Below are 20,913 nucleotides of genomic sequence, written 5' to 3' on the forward strand. Positions count from 1 at the left end.
GGTAAGTCTGATTTGTAACCATTTCTGCTGGAGGGGGGACATGTATACAAATACTTGGGTGTGCATGCGTGTGAACATGTGTGTGTGTGTTTTACATTTTATTTACTTATTTAGTTTGCCTGTGCACATGTGGAGTTCAGAGGACAACTTTTGGCAGTCAACTCTCACCTACACTATGGGTCCGGGGGGGGGTGTCACTCTCGGGTCATCGGGCTTGGCAGTAATGCCTTTACCCTCAGAGTCATGTCACCAGCCCCCTGGTTCTGCGGTTTTGAGACAGGTCCTAGTGCAGTGTTAGACCTGAGGGTGAGGGGAACAATTCTAGGACTTATTAAAGCGAGCTATATCTAGAATCAGGCAACCTCCTGTCTCTTCCAAAGTTAGGATTTCAGAGAGCAGCCCTTCACTGGGTTTTGAGGTCCCTTTTATGAAGAAGGGTTAGGGATCCTAGAAAACAGCTCTGGAGATAATTGGCTGTTAGCACCTGGAGGTGGGGTTCAGGACTCAAGGTCACCTGTGGGTAGATAAATGTAAGAATTCATCACATGGAAGGGGAGTCATCATGGGTGTTCCAGAGTTTGGCAAAGCAAATGGGTGAGCATATGTCTTGGGGTTGCAGGTTCATCATAGGTTGAAAATGATTCACAGGGTACGTGAGGTATAGGAAACAGAAACATAGTCTTGTAAGGTATAAAGACTTAATAACAATGTATAACAATGTGGCTACTAAAACAATGTGGCTCATGTTTTGGCTTCACAACAGTTCATGCTAAAACTATGTAACTGAGAATGATCTTAAACCCCTGATCCCTCTTCTTCTGCCTCAGAAGTACTGATATTATAGGCATATGTATACTTGTGTGTGTATGTGTGTGTGTGTATACATGTATATACATACATATGTGGAGAGAGTTATCTATATGTAGTGTGTGTATGAATGAATATCTATATACATATAGATAAATATATGGAGAGATACCTCTATATAGAAAATATATATATATATATATATATATATATATATATATATATATATATATATATATATATATATATATATATTTGCACAAAGCCCAGTGTTTGATCTATGTGTATGTATCCATGTATGTGTTATATATGTATGTATATAAGCATGTATTTTCCCACCCTCTTCATGTGAGAAAGGTATATGCCTCATAGAACCATTTACCTGGATACAGCAAATAAAGAGAATGTGGACACACTAACACTTTAGAGGGATGTATTTATTACCTTTGGGAAGCAGAGCTGAAGTGCAACTGATCAACCAGCATTCTGACATCTATCTGTTTTCCTAATGCTTTCTGGGCTTCAGATAAAACCAGTCTAATGATCTTCCCTCCAAGCCTAAACGATCTCCTGATGGAGCTGTGGGTTTCTGTGAGCCATGTGTGTGCGGCTTTAATTTCATTTCTGCAATAAAGGAAACACAAAGACATTAACTCTGCCTCCATTAAAGAAAGAATGCTGTAATTGCAATTTGGCAACAAATGTGTTTCTGCTATGTGCACTGCGAAAGCCAATGATGATTAATCCTGCACAATTATCTGAGCCCAAAAGCAGACATGCAATAATGACAACTGAATTAGGCAAGAGAATGGCTGGGTTGGAGTACTGCAGACCCAGGCTGCCTAGGTGCATGCTGGGAGCAGCAGCAAGCTGATCCCAGCCAAGAAATCCAGATCTGTTGGTTCGCTGAGGTAGTCCCCTGTCACATGTGGCTGCTAAGCACTTGAAATGTGACTAGTTCAAATAGAATTGTAGAGCAGAAATGAGACAAAGTGTGTTGTAAATAATGTCAAATATCATTTTATACCCATGGTGATGCATGCCTACAATCCTAGTTTCTAGGGAGCCTGAGACAGGAGGATTGTGAGTTTGAGGGCAGTCTAGGCAATGTAAGAAGACCTTGTTCCTCCCACATCCAAAACATAAAATATCTCCTTCTTAACTGAGTGCACATTAAGTCACTAATACTTTAGATGTGCTGGATTTAATATGATAAATTGTCAAAATTAATCTTACCTCTTTTCTTTGAGCTTCTTTGTAGTGAGGAATTCGGTTTCTTTAAAAACCCAGTTATGCTATGTCAATATGTTATATGTTTTTGTTTTAATCCCAGGTGTGGGATAAGAGACTGCTTCACAGCAGGTGAGTATGATGTGCCTCCTGCACTAGCAGGGTGTGATTTATTTGTTTGTTTGTTTGTTTGTTTGTTTGTTTGTTTATTTAGTGCCAGCTGCAGATAGTTTAATTCTGGGGACTCTGGAGAGGGTGTAAATGGGAGAGCCCCGAGTGGGCCTATGAAGGTGGCTGTCCCCGATACTGCTGGCTCCTGCTGCTGCATTTGCTATTGTTAGGTTTCTGGTTCACTGGACTGCTGGATATTCTGACAACAAAGATTGGACTTGCCCCAAGGAACCCAACGGCCCTAATCAACAGGAAGTAGTCCATTTTGTTGGCTAAAAGAGATCTATGCCTTTTCCCTCTTTTTCCCTCTAACCCTCGTTCTCTCCTACCTAGTGTTGGGAGGTTGAAAGGGATTAGGGTGGAATAAAGGTTGGAAGGGAGGTACAGATATAAGAACCCAATAAAATAGCTCAGAGAATATGCTAACACTTCTTTGCCAGAAATGTTAAAGTTTTGGTTTTTTTCTTTTTTAGTGTGTTAGTGTGTGGGTGTGAATACAGAGTGTCCAAAGAAGCTAGTGATCTCTTGAAACTGGAGTTATAAATAGTTGTGAGCGACCTGACACGGGCATTGTGACCCGAACTTCAGTCCTCTGGAAGAAGCCAGCGAGCCATCTCTCCAGCCCCCAAATATTTAAAACTAGCACATGTGGTTTGTATTTCTTTTAGAGTTGACTCCTCTATGGTTAGGAGCTGGGACAAGACAGATCTCTTGAGTATAATCCAACGAGTCTGTACTCTTTTATAGGTGACTGATTTTTCCCCTGATCTCAGGTAGGCGGATCTGAGTTGCCACGTGGTGAATATGTGACTGAAGGCTGCCAATCAGCACGCTACTCTGGGAGCATTCGCTACAAAGTGATGACTGGGGTTCTGGGTGGATCTGCAAAGGGAAAGACAGGAAGGCACCTGGGGAATAATGACTGAGATTCGCCTCTAGCCTCCTCCACAGACACAGGCGTTCACATGCACCTGCATATAACACACACACACACACACACATTTGTATTAAGATTAAGATGCCCTGCTGTCCAGGCATCTTGGCTACAGAAAGACACACTGGCCCAGTAGACTCAGAAGGTGTACCATTATATCTGCCATGAATATAATAAAGGATAGTTTTAGGCAATGCCGTTAATGTAAAGCCTCTGCATGAAGCAATGCTGTGATACCCCTTAGCCCCATCACGTGACACTGCCGATTAGGACTCACTACAAATGATCTTCACTCTGGTGCATGGCGACATTTATACCTTATCCTGGCGTCCTGCCTTCCCACCCCACCTCTGCAGATGTTCTGTTTTGTAGTGGTGTTTGCCAGATGACCTCAAGCTGCCGGACACAGAATGAGTGTCTGGAACTTACATTAGAAGCGATCGGTCACTTTCAAGTGTGGCGGTGTTCAAGCGGATCAAGGGACCCACCAGATTCCGAGGACACATCCGTGTGTTGGAAAGTCATGTGGATGAGTGAGTCGGGGGGGCTCAGAAAAGAATGCTGAAGTGTGTTACTCAACTGAAAGAAAATAACCACAGGTGGCTATGGCAGCTCATGCCAGTGTTTGGGAAGCTATATTGCCAGATGGACCCAAGCCGGAGCTATACAGTACCAGGCCAGCCAGTGCTATATATGGAGACCCTGTCACTACTGACCAACCAAATATCAGTGTAGGGTCCCTTCCTCTTCTCCCTCTTCTCCTTCCTCCCCCTTCTCTCTCACCTTCATTTCCTCCTCTTCTTTATTTTCCTTCAGTCTTGAACCATGTGCTCTACCATGAACTTTTTGTGTGTGTGTGGGGGGGGGTATTTGTTTTGTTTTTTAAATTTTTCCTCCAAGCTTGGCTCTTTATCCCCTTTTGGTAAAAATTTAAAAAGAATATATATGATCCACTAAAGGACAAAATTAAAGCATTTTATTTTAATCTCATTTGTCATTATTATTATTATTATTATTAGTATTAGTATTAGTATTATTATGGGCGGCACTTCACTGCAAACAATAAAACAAGCATTCCAATGAGCCAAGTTGCCAAGGCCTTTTCAGACAGAGAAGCTGCAGAAAGCAGTAATGGTTACTGGAGGAGACCAGAGACAGAACACTGGAGAAGATTGGCTAACTTAGGTTACTTAGGGCCATCTTTGTGAGGATTAACGCAAATGAACTTCTCCTCAGTCGAAAGTGGACTGCTTGGGTAGTTTAGCTCTTACCTCTCATTTCCGCTGGTTTCCTAAAAGGCTGAAAAGCTCAGGTTTTAGTTCAGAATGTCAAAGTTCAAGACAGGCGACTCCGTTTTGATTTTTCAGCCTAATCTGACGAACTCTAGCACAGAAGCCCATCTAGAACAATGGCCCCCTGTACTTTTCACTTGACAATGTGAGTATTTTCTAGAAGAAACTTTATTCATGTAACATAATAGTTACTATTACTATTAGAAAGTGTAAAAACAGGCTGTGGGTTCTCCTTAATGCTCTCAAGCTTAACATTTCCTTCCTTCTGTCTGCCTGCCTGCCTTCCTCCCTCCCTCCCTCTCCCCCCCCCCTTCTATTTTTTGACATAAGATTTCTCTTTATAGCCCTGGAACTCACTCTGTAGACCAGGCTGGCCTAAACTCAGAGATCTGCCTGCCTCTGCCTCCTAAGAGCTGGGACTAAAGGTGTGCCCATCTGAACCTGGCAAACCGCACCTTTCCTGGGACTCCTTATCACTAATGTAATATGATAACTGTTATCTAGCACTGGTAAGAATTGCCTATGCAGCGGCCCTGTGAGCCACCATGGTTTGTTCTCTTTTTGTGCTTCAAAAGCACTAGATGTTATTTTTTAACTTTTTTCGGTGTTGGGTATTGAATGGAGGCCTCTAGTCCATAGTATATATTCTACCACTGAGAAAAACCTTTAAGTTTAAAGTTTATCTTTTCACTTATTTAGTTTGGTCATTTTTTTCTGATTTTTTTTTTTTTTTACTGATTTTATTGGATAGATTTTATTTACATTTTAAATGCTATCCCCTTTCCCAGATTCCCCTCCATATCCTCTATCCCATCTCCTCTCCCCCTGCTTCTGTGAGGGTGTTCACCCACGAACCTACCCCCCCACCTCCATGTCCTGACATCCCCCTACACTGGGACATCAAGCCTTGGCAGCTAGAGCCATGGGTCCGTCCATGTGTTGTCTTTGGATAGTGGTTTTATCCCTGGGAGCTCTGGTTGGTTGGTATTGTTGTTCTTATGGGATTGCAAACCCCTTCAGCTCCTTCAGTTCTTTCTCTAACTCCTCAATTAAGGATTCTGTTCTCAGTTCTATGGTTGGCTGCAAGCATCCGCCTCTGTATTTGTCATGCTCTGGTAGAACCTCTCAGGAGACAGCTATATCAGGCTCCTGTCAGCATGCACTTCTTGGCATCAGCAATATTGTCTGGGTTTGGTGGCTGCATATGGGATGGATGCCCAGGTGGGGCAGTCTCTGGATGACCTTTCCTTCAGTCTCTGCTCCATTTTTAAGACGGTGTCACTGTGTAGCCCAGGTTGTCCTAGACCAGGGTAGGACAATCTTGAGCTTCCTGAAGGCTAGCAGTGTAAGCATGGGCCACTCTACCTGACAAATTTTATTTGTGTGTGTGTGTGTGTGTGTGTGTGTGTGTGTGTGTGTGTGTGTGTGTGTGCATGTGTTTGTACCCATGCATAAGTGTACATGTTCACTGTATGTGGGTGCATATATGTATGCAAATGTATATGTACTTATGTGAGTATCTATAAACCTAATATCTACCTTATGTATTAAAGCAGGGTCACTCATAGGGATTGATCCTGGGGTCCCCTGTCTCCCCTCCCACATGTTGGGATTGCAGGTAGGTGGCCACACCCACCTAGCATGTATGTGCATGCTGAGGGTCCTCATTCTTACTCAAAAAGTACTTTACCCACCCAGCCATCTCCTTAACCCAAATTTTATTTTTAAAAAGTATCTTTGTAGAGATTTTCTTTCTTTTTGGGCAAACAAAGGACCCTCTGACCTTGCAGACTTTTGATATTAGGAGAAAGGGACACTATATTTTTGAGGTACTGTAGGACAGAAAGGATCTGAGACACCGTATGACTGAGTCGAGTTTGGGAACAGATGATCTTTCCTTTTCTAGTGTTTGTGATAAATCATGTAAGATTGCCAAGCAGTGACATGAAACGCCACCAGGCTGCTGCCGGGAGTGCTGCCTCAGGACCACAGTGGCCATCTTGTGCTTAGTGGTGGCTGGTAAACACGGTCATAATGCCACGGGTGGCAGTGGGTACTGGAGTGCGTGGATTTCTCTCACCTGGAGAGCCATCTTTCTGAGGGTGGCAGTTGCTAAGAGATGAGTTCTCTCTGGAGTCAATTATGGCTTCTTCCACCTAAGCATGTCATCAGATCACACTGTGTTCCCGGTGGTGTCCTGGCATCCCAGGGGGGAGGGGGAGCAGGAAACCTAACAGTGCATGAAATTAACAGCGAGCGTAGGGAAATGTCATGAAGTCTTATCCTGGGACATGGTGATAATGCCTCGTCAGACGCTCAAAGCAGAGGAAGTCTGAGTGTCAGTGGGTCAAAGGTGTAGCTTGTCGTTTTGGCTGCGCTGCTTTGAGCTCGCAGGCACGCACCCTCCCGGGAGCTATCCTCAGATGAAGGATGGCTACTTCCCTTTCAGGTGGTCACTCTCCTGCTACATCACCTGCCATGTGTCATGTGTTTCAGAAATGAGTGGGAAGAATGGAGGCTGAGGACAGGCAAAAGCTGGAGAAATCTCACGCTACATGCACCTTCTCTCACGCTGACTTAAGCTCAGTGCACTTACGAGGCACCTACCACCCAACTACAAACAAAACATCATCCTTATTCTCCAGAACTGACGACTTCAGGGGGGTGTCTGGTCCATCAAACACCTCTCTGCCCCGTTCTTCTTTTCTTGGGCCATATCGTCCCTTTTCTGTGGTGATCCTGCAACTGTTGAGCCGCAAGATCCATCAGCAAACACAGTAGATGTTCATGACCGTTCAAAAGCTGAACCTCTGGCAGGGAGATAGCTCTGAAGATAAAGGTACCTGCTACGAAGCCTGACACCCAGAATCCATGTGGTGGAAGGTAGAGAGCCGATGCTCTCCAGTCGTCCTCTGACCTTCATGTGAGTGTTACTGTGCATGCATGCACACACGACAAATAAATACAAATTTAATTAAAAATAAATAACATTTCTGAGTGCTGGTGGTGTGTGACTTTAATCCTAGCACTCAGGAGGTAGAAGCAGATGGATCTCTGAGTTTGAGGCCAGCCAGAGCCAGTGCCAGGACTGCCAGAGATACACAGAGAAATCCTGCCTTAACAAACCAATGAGTCATCAAACAAAACAAATTGAAAGGACCCCCCTGTAGGTGGCCACCGGCAGGCAGGAAAGCAAGCCTTGAAGAGGCGAGAATGAAAGCTTGGTTCAGCTTGATATCATCAACCTTGATCACAACTTTGGGTAATCTGATGCCGGGAGGTTTGTTCCCAACAAATTTAATCATAGTGTAATTTGAAAAAAAGTTTCCTCGTGTAACACAATCACTGGTCCACAAGGGAATGTAATTACATAGAAACTCAACTCAGGGTACATGTAATTTTTTTTCCAAGAAGATGGGTTGGAGAGATAGGCTACCTGTACTGTCCTAAGGGTCTAAGCAAGGGTCTAGCATGGTCTCAGTCATATAATGTAGAGACCATTTGGGTGATTGGCCACCTCTGGTTCTGGTTGTGGAAGCCTGAGAGAGTCCCTGGCTGTAAGAGTCATTTAGATTACTAGCCACGTCTGGTCCTGGTTGTAGGAGCTTGATATGACTTGACCCGACTAAGGATGCAGATCACTGGGCTATAAATTGCTTCCAATTCCAAGATTTCTGGATGGAAGAACAGCTTTTACATCTTTCCTATTGGAAATTTGTTAACATTTCTGGTCTCCCTGGAGATCTGTGGGCCTAAGGACTTTCGTGTTGTGTTCCCAACAATAAATAAAATTTTAAAACTTACAAGAAAGAGTAAATCAGTTGGTTTTTCAGTGTCAAACAGTCAGCCCTGAAAGCATACATACAGGTAGTATTATACAGACTGAACAGGTTTTATATATATATGCATACATATATGCATGCAAATAATTTGTTTAAAAAGAGGTTATGAATTTGAAGGAGAATGTGAAGGAGATATATGGGAAAGTTTGGAGGGAGGAAAGGGAAGTGAGAAGTTAAATTAAATTATTTCTAGAACTGAAGAGATGGCTCAGCGGTTAAGAGCACTAACTGCTCTTCCAGAGGTCTTGAATTCAATTCCCAGGAACCACATGGTGGCTTACAATCATTTATAATAGGATCTGATGCCCTATTCTGATGTGTCTGAAGACAATGACAGTGCACATACTCAAAATAAATAAATCATTAAAAATTACTTCTAAACTGAAATAGGATTAAATTAAAGAGAAAGTTGAATCTGTAGTACATAAATTAAAAAATTGGTTATTTTCACACCATGGTGAGGCTCAGCACATGACATCCCGAAATTGGGGTAATTTGATGTGCTGAGCTGAAGAAACATTCTCTGAGCTAAGATATCATTGGGCACAGACAACTAGTCTCATGTCACAGAGAAACTCAAATCATACGTGTCCCCTACGGCCTGTAGGAACACCCTCTCTGGTGCCATCTGATCTCCAGGCTCAGTCATTTCTCCAAAGAGCATGCCATGTTACCTTCTTATGTTAGTGAGCCATGGCGACAAACTGCCTGGCAGAAAACAATGAGAAGAAACAAAAGTGTACCTGGCTCATGGCTTCAGTCCAAGATCGCTTCTTGTCGTCTTCAGGCCTGTGATAAAGCGCAGAGAAAGCTGTTCTCTTTTGGAGGTCAGGGAGTAGAGAGAGCTTGTTTGAAAATCAAAGCCCTTCACAGGAAATCTTTTAAGCGCTGAAACCATAAGTAGATTAAATCATTCATGAGGTCAAAGTCCTTATGAACCACTTGCTTTCCTAAGGCCAACCCCAGAACATGAGCTTTGGGGAGACACTGAGTATGAAAACACATCCAATGAAGCTGTCCAGAATTTGTCCATTAACTTCTCCCCCTCTCAGCATGGAAAGCTATTCAAAATTCAACCACGTGACCTTTTTGTGTTTTTGTGAGGCTGGGGATTAAGCCCGGGACCACATCTACGCACACACCCCATCTCTGAGTTATACCCTTTCTCCACGTTTCATGTTTTCTAGGCCTCCTGCACTAATTTGTTCTTTGTCGATTTGATATAAGCTGGAGTCATCTGGAAAAATGGAACCTCAACGAGAAAAGCCTCCATCAGACATGTCTCTGTGGCATGTAGAAGGGCATGGCCATTGTAGGCAGTGCCACCCCTGGGCAGACAGTCCTGGAAGGTATAGCATTCTACTGATGGAGCCGCATTCCTAACCCCTTAAGCAACTCTTTAAAACTTAAAAATATATTATTATATTGTGTAAATGTCGCTTTTACTTCCTCAGGTGAAGGAGTAAGATGTGAGCTGTGCCCAAGCTATATATTCACTCATCTTGGGCCGAGCCTGGAGCAGTTTCTTCTCTGTTCTGTCACCAGGCCTATCCCTGGAAAGCTTCTAGCCTCCATACAACCTAATCTTCCAAGATGACTGACTCAGTCTGGCCTTTCTCAGCTTCTGACTGAAATGCTCTGCCTGGCCTCATACTAACTTTGGTAATCTGTTCTACTCTTCTGTCTCCTTCTCATTCTCTGACGTGTTCTGTGTCAGCCATGTCTAGCTTTATTCTCTCTGTAACCTGTCTTTGTAAAACAGACCTGGCAAAACTCACACACACATACACACATACACTCACTCACACATTCTCTCTCTCTCTCTCTCTCTCTCTCTCTCTCTCTCTCTCTCACACACACACACACACACACACACATACACACAGACACACACACAAACACACAGACATACACATACACACACATACACTCACACATTCTCTCTCTCACACATACACACATATACACACACACATACACACACATACACACACACACACACATACAGTCACTCACACATTCTCTCCCTCTCTCTCTCTCTCTCTCTCTCTCTCTCACACACACACACACACACACATTACACCACACCTTTTTTTCCTCACTTGCTGCTCTTAAGTTGCCTCTCTTCCTCTGCTGTTTCCATGTGAGTTGGGCAGATCCTATCTCTGACTCATTCTGTCAAATCTTTCTCTGATTTGTCACTTTTTCTACCCCTCAATTAGATGTTACTTTCAAACATGGCTGTGTCGTTCTACAGACTAACCTTACCTTCACTGTTGGGGATGGAAGGTGTGTACTAAGAGTGTGTACTAAGGGTTTGTAATTCAGGATGTGTCTGCATTCCAGCTGGATCTTATCTTTGAATGTGATCTCTTGCCAGAGCAGCCATCTTGCTGGATTAAAATTCCTCTACAATGTTGTGTGTATGGGTATGTTACTCACATGAATTTCTGTATGCCATGTGTGGGCAGTACCCTTGGAGGCCAGAAGAGGGACTTGGATCTCCTGGAGGAGAGCTATGGCTGTTGTAAGTTGCCATGTGGGTGCTGGGAACTGAATCTGGGTCTTCTGGAATCACTGAGCCATCAAGCCAACTCTGTAATTCCTGTAATATTTTTTTTTCTTGAGAGGGGGGGGAGAGGGAGAGAGGGGGGGGGGAGAAAGAGAGAGAGATCCCACTCTGTATTACTAGCTAGCCTAGAACTTGGTATATACACCAGGCTGACCCAAACTCACAGAGATCCATCTTTCTCTACCTCCCAAGAGCTAATAATAAAAGCGAATTTCACCATGCCTACCTTAAGTAATTTCTTAATGAAGCATCCTTATTAGTAACCTAAATAGCAGACTGGTAGGATTTAAACCTTTACAATAAAATTGCTTTGGGCTTTAATGAAAGGAGGCTATGAAGAAATAGACTTCCTAATTCTCCTGACAAGATGGCTCACCGGTCCAATAGTTGTATAAAGTGTATGGGCTCAGATAAAAGCTAATACTTCTTTGAAAAGAAATGTATAGCTCACACAGAAGCTTGCTCATGAATATTCACAGCAGCATTGTTCCTAAGCAAGAAGTGACACTGGCCAAGATGTTCATCAGCTGACAAACCCATATACCAGCTGCAGCATCTGCATTATGGAATATTTGACAACAAAGGACATTTGCAGGGCAGACACATACTGGGCCGTGAATGAACTTTAAACACTGTGCTAAGAAAAAGAAGCAGTCACAAAGTCACACAGAAACTCATTAGTGTAGAGAGGCTGGAAGAATGGTGTGGCTGGCGAAAGACTGGCTTAGTCCTCAGTTACCTTTTGGGGAGATGAAAATGTTTTGGAACTAGTAATAGTTGGTAATGATTTTGCAACACAAAGGAGTTAGATGAGGCTCAGTGTTTAATAACACTAACTGCTCTTCCAGAGGACTTGTGTTCAGTTGGCAGCACCCACATGGAGTGTGATTCCAGTTCCAGGAACCTCCTCTTTGGCCTTCATCAGGCACTGCATGTAATTAGTGCATAGACATACATGCAGGCAAAACGCCAGTGCAATGAAATAAAAATAAACTCTTGTTTTTTTTAAAAAAAAAGCCACTGAATTGTATGTTTTAAAATGGTTAAGTTAAAAAATAAATAAATAAAATGGTTACGTTCAGCCTGGGAATGTAGCTCAGTGGTATAGGCCTTGCCCAACATACACGGTTTCCTACATTTGAGCAGGCGCCCTCGCATGCGCGCGCACACATACACACACACACATACATATGCATGCATGCACATACACACATACATATATACATATATGTACACATTCATGCACATACATATACACACACACATGCACACACAAGGAAAGTAGTGAAACAGCTCAGAAGATACTATCCAAAGTATGACCCTTTTAAAGGTTATTGCTTGAGGAGCTGGTTCCAGGCTCTCTCTGAGCTATCTTTATATATCTAAAGATGGACCCTCCAAATGGCATTCAGTTGCCACAAGTCCCCTGTCCAGGAATCTCATAAACAAGCAATGATTAACTGGGTTACAAGAGAGGAGACAAGGAGCTGAATTCAGGCCTAGTGACTGGGTCTGAAGACTCCCTTCAGACAACTATTGTTTAAAAGACTTCATCTGCATAAGACAGCTTTTATCAACCACATATTCCTTTTCCTCGCTGTCCTGTAACTGTGCCCCTACTACTCCACAGAAGCCCCGGGCTTAGGCAGGCAATGGATTTGTAACTCTTCTGCCCCTGTCTCTCCCATGCTGGGATTACAAACCAGCCGCCCTTGTCCTCTCTGCAGCTCAGGATGCTGTATCAGCTTCAATCATCTGACATTCCTCAGTCCCATGTTTACAAGGACTTTTTTTGTGTATACAGGTCATTAAGATGTTTTAAAGTCTCTGTTAATATGCCTTATGTCTATTTAATTTGTAGTGCAGCCAGAACATCTAGTAAGGGAAGGGCTGTAGAGTACCTACTTGCTTAGCATATACAAGCCCTTGGGCACAGTCACCCACACTTGTAATCACAGCACTTGGAAAGCAAAGCCAGGAGGATCAGAAGTTCAAGGCCAGCCTTGGCTGCTGAAGAATAACTTGGAGGCCAATTTATACTATATGAGATTTGGGAGGGGTGGGGGGTAGCAATATAAGATATTTCCCCAGTAAGCCGATTTTCTCCATTTCCTCTCTCATTCCTCTGTCTGACGTGCATTTCCATGTGAGAACCAATCACACTCAAGGAGGCTGGGGCCAGTGTTCGAAAAAGCCTGGGTTCGATCCCCTGCATCGAGTAAACTGGGTATGGTAGCAAAAGCAGCAATCCTTGAACTGGGAGTTGAAGGCAAGAAGGATCAGAGAGTCAAGGTCATCCTGGGCCACATCATTGAGTTTGAGGCCAATCCGGGGTATATGAGACTCTTTTTAAAAAAGAGAGAAAGAGAGAAAAATGCTTTCTCAAACAAACCATATGGAGTGGATTTGAAAGAGAGCCAGGAGGTATAGATCGGAGGGTTTGGGGGAAGGAAAGAGTTGGGGGTAATGAAGTAATTATACTATAATCTCAAAAAAATAAGAGTTTTCTTTTTTGGGGAAAAAAAGAATAATTATTCCTTTCATCTCTTTAGCATAGTGTTAGGTGAGTCTACCCTCCTGAAGGGTGGTGGCTTAAGACAGGTCATGAACCAACAACTGGATTTAACCGTGAAGGAAAGAGATGCTGACTTATCTTCACCGAGATGTAGATCCTGTCCCTTTGGTTAGGAGCTAACTGCTTTCCCTTAATGGACCTTCAGTGCTACCCGAGGTTTGCTGGGATCCAAATTAGAATCAGAGGACTTGTTAGCTGGACACCTTTCCCTCAACATTAAGCACACTGTAACGGCTCTCAAGTCCGCATAATAATTATATTAGATGAGAGTGAACAAGAGAGAAATCATTTTTTTAATGGAAGAGAAAAAAGCAACAAGGCTTTTTGAAAAGCATCTGTTCTCAGTGAATGGGCTATCTTCTCCTCAGCAAGCCTCTGACCTCAGTTTACCCACTCCACCCAAGTGTGATCAGTCTATAAGGAACCAGCTAAAACTGCCTTCCTCTGTGGCTTCTTCTACTGCCACTACAGCCCTTTGGGCCAGTCCATCCTTTCCTGAAGCTCTGTAGAACTCTGTAAGTAACTCAGAGCTGGAAAGAGAGGTATCTCTGTTTGTTCCATTTTACCTGTCACCTCCGTTAGTGACTGCTCACAGAACAGAACAGAACACAGGACTGGGGAGGCCTCAGACTGCGTCTGGCCTTGTTGGGAGCACTGTGATCGGTTGCTGTTATCAGTTCCGACTGAGAGGGAGGATTGCATGCACTCACTGTGTGGTTTAGACAGTAGCATTTCCTGTGTCTACCAGCACTGCGTCGGCCTTGAAAGCTCAAAAGGCGTCCCTTCTGTGCCTCCCACTTCTACTGACTTGCTTTTGCTGAGGAAACAGGTAGCACAGGTCTTGTTCTGTTGATTTATGCTGGGATGGCTTTTATGTTTCCCAGGAATGTAGTGTTCAGTGAGTACATGGTCCGTGCTATCACACCACGTGTAAAGGCCGAAGGCAAACCGTACAGTGTCTTTTCTGTCCAGCATGCCCTGCCACATTCTCTGCTCCCAATCAAAGTCACAGGTCTCTCTCTGTAAGGATATTTTCTGTTTCTGAGAACCACTGTATCTTACACACAGAGACATATAGACACACACACACCACAGACACACACACAGACACACATAGACACAGACACACACACAGACACAGACACACACACAGACAGACAGACACACACACCACAGACACATGCTAGAGGGGTAGAGGGGTCTTGGACAGACCCTGTGCTTGCTAAGCGTGTGCTCCACTGACTCCCATGCCTCGTCCTTAAAATGGCATTTTTAAACAGGGAAATCTGCCTGTGGAGTAAGAATCTACTGAAACTCTGAACACATGAGTAAGATAAAAAAGGCTGGAAACACCAATAAGATATTAAGTGTCCGTGGACCTTAAGCGCCTCTTGGTTTTGACGAGAAGCCAGCAGGCAAGTGTTTCTGGCAAGACCTGGCTTGAAGGATGCAGAATCCTCCCACTGTAAATCGAGTTCTTTCCCTGTCTCCCCAATTCTTGGAAGTACTATGGCTTACTTCAAAGTCCAGCTCAGCTGCCAGTGGCTCTAAGCTCAGTGTACAAACAGTTACTGGCAGGAGGGCTAGGCCAGGGAAACTCCCTTGGTTTTTATGTCTGGAAAAATCTATGTCACTAGTGGTATTACTAGTACCATCTCCCACTCACTGGGAGTGTGTGTGTGTGTGTGTGTGTGTGTGTGTGTGTGTGTGTGTGTGTGTGTGTGTGCTGGGGATTGAACCCAGAGTCTTACGCATAGCAGGCAAGTACCCCACTGCTGAACCACATCCCCAGCCCACCTGACATCATTTTGAAGAGGCAGGAAATGGTACAAGGAGGTGCATGTTAGTTCCGGGGATTTCGTACCTTGTTCCATTTTAGTTCATTTTCAGGACATAAAAGCAGCAAGAGACTGGCTCCGTCCACCTTAATGTCATTTTGCTTTAGAGAGCAGTTTTTGTCCAAGTTCCTAGGAAAGGGTTTTTTTTTCTGCCTGGTGAGAGGCACTCTTCTCCCCTACACAAGAAAAAAGTCCTCTCCTGGGGCAAGAAAGGAAGGGCCGTGCACAATCCCAGGTAGACGCGCAGAGCTGTATTTCTGAAAGGTGAGAGGGTGACATTTTGGAGTTACCAACCTCTTCTGGGAGAGCCGTGGACAAATCTATATTTAGATGTGTTTTCTGAAATGCTCAGAGCACCGCTGAGGTAACTAAGCTCTTGAGCTGGTGAAGGCTTCTGCTGTCCCCGACTTAGCGTTTGACCGCACCAGTCTGATGAAGACAGACAGAACGCACCTTTAAAAATAAATCATATTTGGTTGTCATCTGAGAATGACACATAGCTTCAGATCATGAAAAGTTCAGCCTGGCAGGGAGCAGAAAGGCTTCAAGGATATATGGTAACTCACAGCTACTTTCTGGCTGTCCTATCACGACCATGCGACCTGGTCTCTCAAGTGCCTCATCTGTAGGAAATAAAGGCTCAAGTTAAATGATTAAATAATTTCCAAAGTCCTCTAGGGCCTAGTTCTCCTTCTCTTCTATCTCCTGCTCTGCTTCCCAAGTGGTAGAATTGTAAGTTTCTACTATCACCTATATACAATGATTCTAATCTTCTGACATGCTCTCTCTCTCTCTCTCTCTCTCTCTCTCCATCTCCCTCTCCTGCATGCTTCACTCCACACAATAATTAACTTCTGTCTATATTCCCTGTTTCCTCATTCACAGAACGAGATAGAAATAGACCCTGCTTTATGTGTTCCCTAAGAACAGTAGGAAGAATAAGTATATTCTGCCCAGCACTGTCCCTGACACAAAGTAAGCTTCTATGCAGGTGTTCCTAAAGCAGTGTTCTTGGGGCAGTGGTATCAGAGACACCTTTGTTAAAGCGTTGAACTGAAAGCTTTGGGAGATGGGTTGTTTGATTGGGGGAGGTTAGTGTGATAAAGGAGGCATGAGTCAGCCTCTGACCATGTTGCTTATGGGTTTAACACACTGGCTCACGAGGTGAAGGAAAGGCAGTAGCTGAGATGGGTTAGCGTGTCAGGAGCCAGTGATATAGCCTCAGCCCCAGCACGTGTCTATCAAGCCATTTGAAGATGAACTGGGAGGAGTTGTGACTTGTATAATTGACTCATTTCCAGGAGGCCATACCATGCTGTGCTGTCGCTAGTGTTGGCTGGCTTTCCCTTCTATCACAGACAACTTAGGGTAAGAAAATGTTGATTTTGGCTTTGGCAGTCCTGGCCTGTGGTTCCTTAGCTCCATTGCCTCCGTGTGGCAAGGTAGCACACTGTGGTGATTGCATATGGTATTCCTCACCTCACAGCTGGGACAGAGAAGAGAAAGAAATGTTCCACAAGTCCCTCTGTGGACACATCTGTAATGGCTTCCATTAAGCCCCAATTCTCATTTTTGTTTTGTTTTAAGATAGACTCTCACTATGTTGCCCAGTTGCTAGCCTTGAACTTCTTCCTGGCAGGCCCGTGGTGTCTGGCTTTTTAAAAAGTTTAATTGAATTGAATTTTTTTTTTTCTCTGCCTTGAAAGTTTCCACTACCTTGTAATACATTCAGTGACAAGCCTTTACCACTTGGCTGTCTAGAGTTTAAGGTCCATATAAGAGCCCAACTTTATTCACTGCTAACTCTAAGGAGAAATGGAAGGGGCCTATTTTTGTCCTGTCCCTGGGCTTCGGCTACTGAAAATGTTGCCTTCTTGGGATAATGTTAAAGAGAAGTCTGAGTCATTAGGCAGAGCTTCCACCTATCTGAAAAGTCAAGGTGTCCTTTGTGGCCTTGAGTCATCTTATGGAAGCCTGTAGCAACCAGCCTGTGTGGCCCCGGACTATAGCCCAACTGCAACCAACCTGAGGCTCCTCCAGTGGGAGCCCGGAAGGTAGCTCCTCCTCTGTGTCATAAAGAGCACATAAAGAGCACATACCACTTTCCCCCTGACACATCTTAGGGAACACAATAGCTCCAAGCTTTAGTAATTTCCCTAGGGTAATTGTGTTTCTCCTGCAAACTCCCTAAATGCAGCAAGCAAAACTACCACCCTGGGAAATGTGAGAAGCTATTGTTTTAGTTTCTTACTCAGCCCTGACGCTTGGAGGAGTCAAGCTTCTTCCCTGATTTTCTTTCTTTTTCAAGGTACTTGAAATTCAGCTGCTGGGAACATTGTATCCAAAGATGGAGATCAGGCTTGACTTTGTCTGGAGGTTTTGTTCTCTTACACTTCTTGGTCAGCCACAGAAACCAAGAACTGGAAATAATTTCACCAATAGTCTTCTAAATTGATGGCTGAAATTCCTGTAACAAAAGACACATTAAAGGGGAGAACAAATGAAAGGTGACTAATAGGCTCATGTCGTGTACATGGGAGATTCCCCGGGGAATGAGGAATTGTCATAGGGTGTCCTGGAGTTCAGTTTGCAATAATATTCTTGGCTAAATCAAAGTTTTTAAAAAAGCAGATTAGGTACGGGAGGTTGTCTGGATGAGAATGGCCCCCATAGGCTCATTTGAATGCTTGGTCCCTGAATTAGTAGAACTGTTTGGGAAGACTTGGGAGGTGTGTCATTGGAGGTAGGCTTTGGTGTTTCAAAAGTCCATGCCAGGCCTGGAACTTGTGGATCGGGACTAAGAGCTCTCACAAATTTCTCCAACATCATGTCTGCCTGTGTATTGCTATGCTCCCTGTCTAATGATAGCATATCAAACCTCTGGGATGGTAAGCAAGTCCTTAAGTTAATGCTTTTTTTTTTTTTTAAAGTTGCTTTGGTCACGGTATCTCCTCATAGCGATAGAACAGAACCTAGAACTTCAGGTAAATTAGGAGAACAACCAGGAAAAGTGTTGAGAGCCGTTTGTGCCGCACTCAAAGATGGCGTCAGCTTCCCGCCGATGACTCAGCAAACAGAGCTGTTGCCCAGACCGAGAGACGTAGTGTGCATGTACCACAGATGTCACAGCCCACTCTCAGGGCATGCTAATGAGTTACTGGAGGGCGCACCAATCAGGTAGCGACACGAGTCTTCTGGGCATTTATAAGCAGTGAATTTTTCTTCCATGTGGACCCCTGCTCAGAGTACTGTACAATAAAGTTTGTTTGCAGAAGAATCCTGTTGTCGCACATCATTCCTGCCAGCGGGACGTGGGGCGCAAGACAGAAAAGCAAACACAGGATTAATACAGATATAATTGGGGCCTTCATTGATGAAGAGTCTCTTGAGATTTAGAACTCCTTTCCCTGGCAAGGGTATGAAGAGGAGTGTACAAATAGAGATTTGTTTGTTTGTTTCAAGGGAGCTGTGTCAATCATATAGAGGCTATGATTGTGGCTTTCCATGGTGTCTGGATTTATTTAAAAACAATATATACACAAGATATGCCAATTTCATTATCTTTAAGTCATTATTTTTAATTTTACTTGACACATGTGACCACGGGCAGACATGGATTCATTCTCTTATTCTGTTCCAATCATGATTATTGGCTCTCAGTTCCCAGGTATACTGGTTTACATGTCACATCCTGATATATGGATTATATCATGGTTGAGATGGGGTTAAAGGGGCTGCAGAGACCAAAGGAGCATCACTGAAGGTACCAGAGAGCTGATACATGGAAAAGGAGAGTTACTGCAGGTGGTTAGTCATCAACATAATGAGTCCATACTCTTCAGGGAAAGGACTGTCAAAGCACAGTGGATCTGCACAGATGACAGTTTCTGGGTCATTATAGGCTCAGCTGAAGGCCTAGAGACTGAGTTGGGAATTTGTGATCTGGGACTCCTATGACGCATGCTCTGGAAGGCACACCTGCTGTGAGAGGAGGCAATGTACCCTGTGGTGTTAGGCACTTTTCCTTTTATATGATGCACATAAGGACATTACATTATTTGTTAATCTAGTGATGAGCTCACAGGCCTGGTGTTTCCTGACATGGTTTTTGTTGTGTCCATGTGTGTCTGATGTAAATGGCTGAGTTCACAGGCTGTGATGCTCCATTGGCATCAATAAGTCGTCAGTCTGCGTCTCACGGTCTGTGCTAGCAGATGGTGACTGTTCACAAGCAAAACTAGGTGCAGCGTCATTCTGCCTTCCTATTTGCATAGCTTTTAAAAATGGAGTCACTTAGGAGGAGGCATAGCTTAGGAGCTTCTGACTTCTACAATGAGGAGTAACTTAGAGAAAAACACAGCCAGATCTCCACACCTACAGATGTGATTTCCCCTTACAAAAGAGTCACTTCTACCTTCACAGCAGCATGTGCCTGCTATTTCATAGAACAATCAGTTTGAAATAACTGTGAGCACCGTATGCCAGAACACAGAACATACACAACGCTGGAATTTATTGATTAACAATAAAATTCAGAAGGTAGGATGGCAGCAATTTGCCAGACAGCTCTGCTTTCAATAGCCCTGAATACATAAATACAGATCCTTTTATTACAATATTTTAAACAATTCTGATTACATCTTTATTTATTTAATGTGATGATGTGGTGTGTGTGTGTGTGTGTGTGTGTGTGTGTATACACTTGTCCAATTTGCAGGAGTTGGTTCTCTCCATCCACCATGTGGGTCCCAAGTGCCTTTACCTGCTGAGCCCTGTCAATGACCCCTTTATTTTTAATCTTAATTATTAAGATAAGGAGGTAGCAATTTGAGTAAGGCACATCAAAGTGAGGCCAAGTCAGGCTGCCGCTCCTGGGGTAGCTGAGAGGTCTCTGCCTGTCTGCCCCTTGCTGCACACGCAGGGTGGTCAGATGACAGGTGTGTGGGTGCCATTGACACCCTGGTGTTCTCAGTTCACTCCTTTATTGGGTCCAGATGAGAGAATCACACACTTCCCTTGGTCTGCTGTGTCCAGTGAGTTCTTGGGCTTTTTTTCCTTCCTAACTTTATTTGATGTTCAGCAGGTTAGTTATCATCCACATAAATAACATCTAGATTTTTTTTTTTTTAATGTAAAAGTTGCCAATGTGTAGAGCTTGTTTGGTGAATCCTCATCTTCACTGTGTTTTGCAGACAAGCATAATGGGATGCGATACAAAACATTCCCTATTCCCTTGGCCCAGACGGCGTTATTGAGCCTGGTGCCAATGTGCACATCTGGAGTTCCCAACTCCTTCATGGAAAATTTCCAGATTTCTTTGAGTGTCCAAAGGGCACGCTTCTTGAAGTCTAGTCCGTGGATGCGCTTGTGAATGTTGATGGTGTCTCCTCTGGTCACCGCCTCGTTGATGGCAGAGCGACCCTTCTTCTTGCCACTCTTTGCAGGAGCCATTCTGCCTGGCTCCAGTTGGAAAGGACAGGCGTGGGGGATTGTGGGAAGGAGAGTTGCATTGAGTTCTTGGGCTTTGAATACATACATTTGTCTCTAAAATCTCATCTCAAACAGATACGTTTATAGGGAACATTCTACTCCCAGGAATAAGTCATATATCAGTCCGTGCCATGTGAGTGGTGCCAGACAGATGGCACTGTT

General features: G+C 43.9%; 1 protein-coding gene and 1 long non-coding RNA gene across 2 annotated transcripts; both read right to left on the minus strand.

Annotated features, from left to right (window-relative positions):
- Positions 1–1,283: 1,283 nt before the first annotated feature.
- LOC308423334 lies at positions 1,284–15,545 on the minus strand. The gene is made up of 3 exons (XR_013975104.1): positions 15,288–15,545; positions 9,020–9,164; positions 1,284–1,431 (listed from the first exon to the last, which is right to left on the minus strand). It is a non-coding gene; the product is annotated as an uncharacterized lncRNA (long non-coding RNA).
- Positions 15,546–17,707: 2,162 nt separating this feature from the next.
- LOC308423368 (large ribosomal subunit protein eL31-like) lies at positions 17,708–20,712 on the minus strand (the record flags this gene model as incomplete). The annotated part of the gene is made up of 2 exons (XM_080920101.1): positions 17,708–17,728; positions 20,404–20,712. The coding sequence occupies 2 exons, from the start codon at positions 20,710–20,712 to the stop codon at positions 17,708–17,710; spliced, it is 330 nt and encodes a 109-aa protein (XP_080776227.1).
- Positions 20,713–20,913: the final 201 nt, after the last annotated feature.

Source organism: Micromys minutus (assembly GCF_963924665.1).
Source record: "Micromys minutus genome assembly, chromosome: 8".
In the NCBI taxonomy this organism is placed as follows: domain Eukaryota; kingdom Metazoa; phylum Chordata; class Mammalia; order Rodentia; family Muridae; genus Micromys; species Micromys minutus.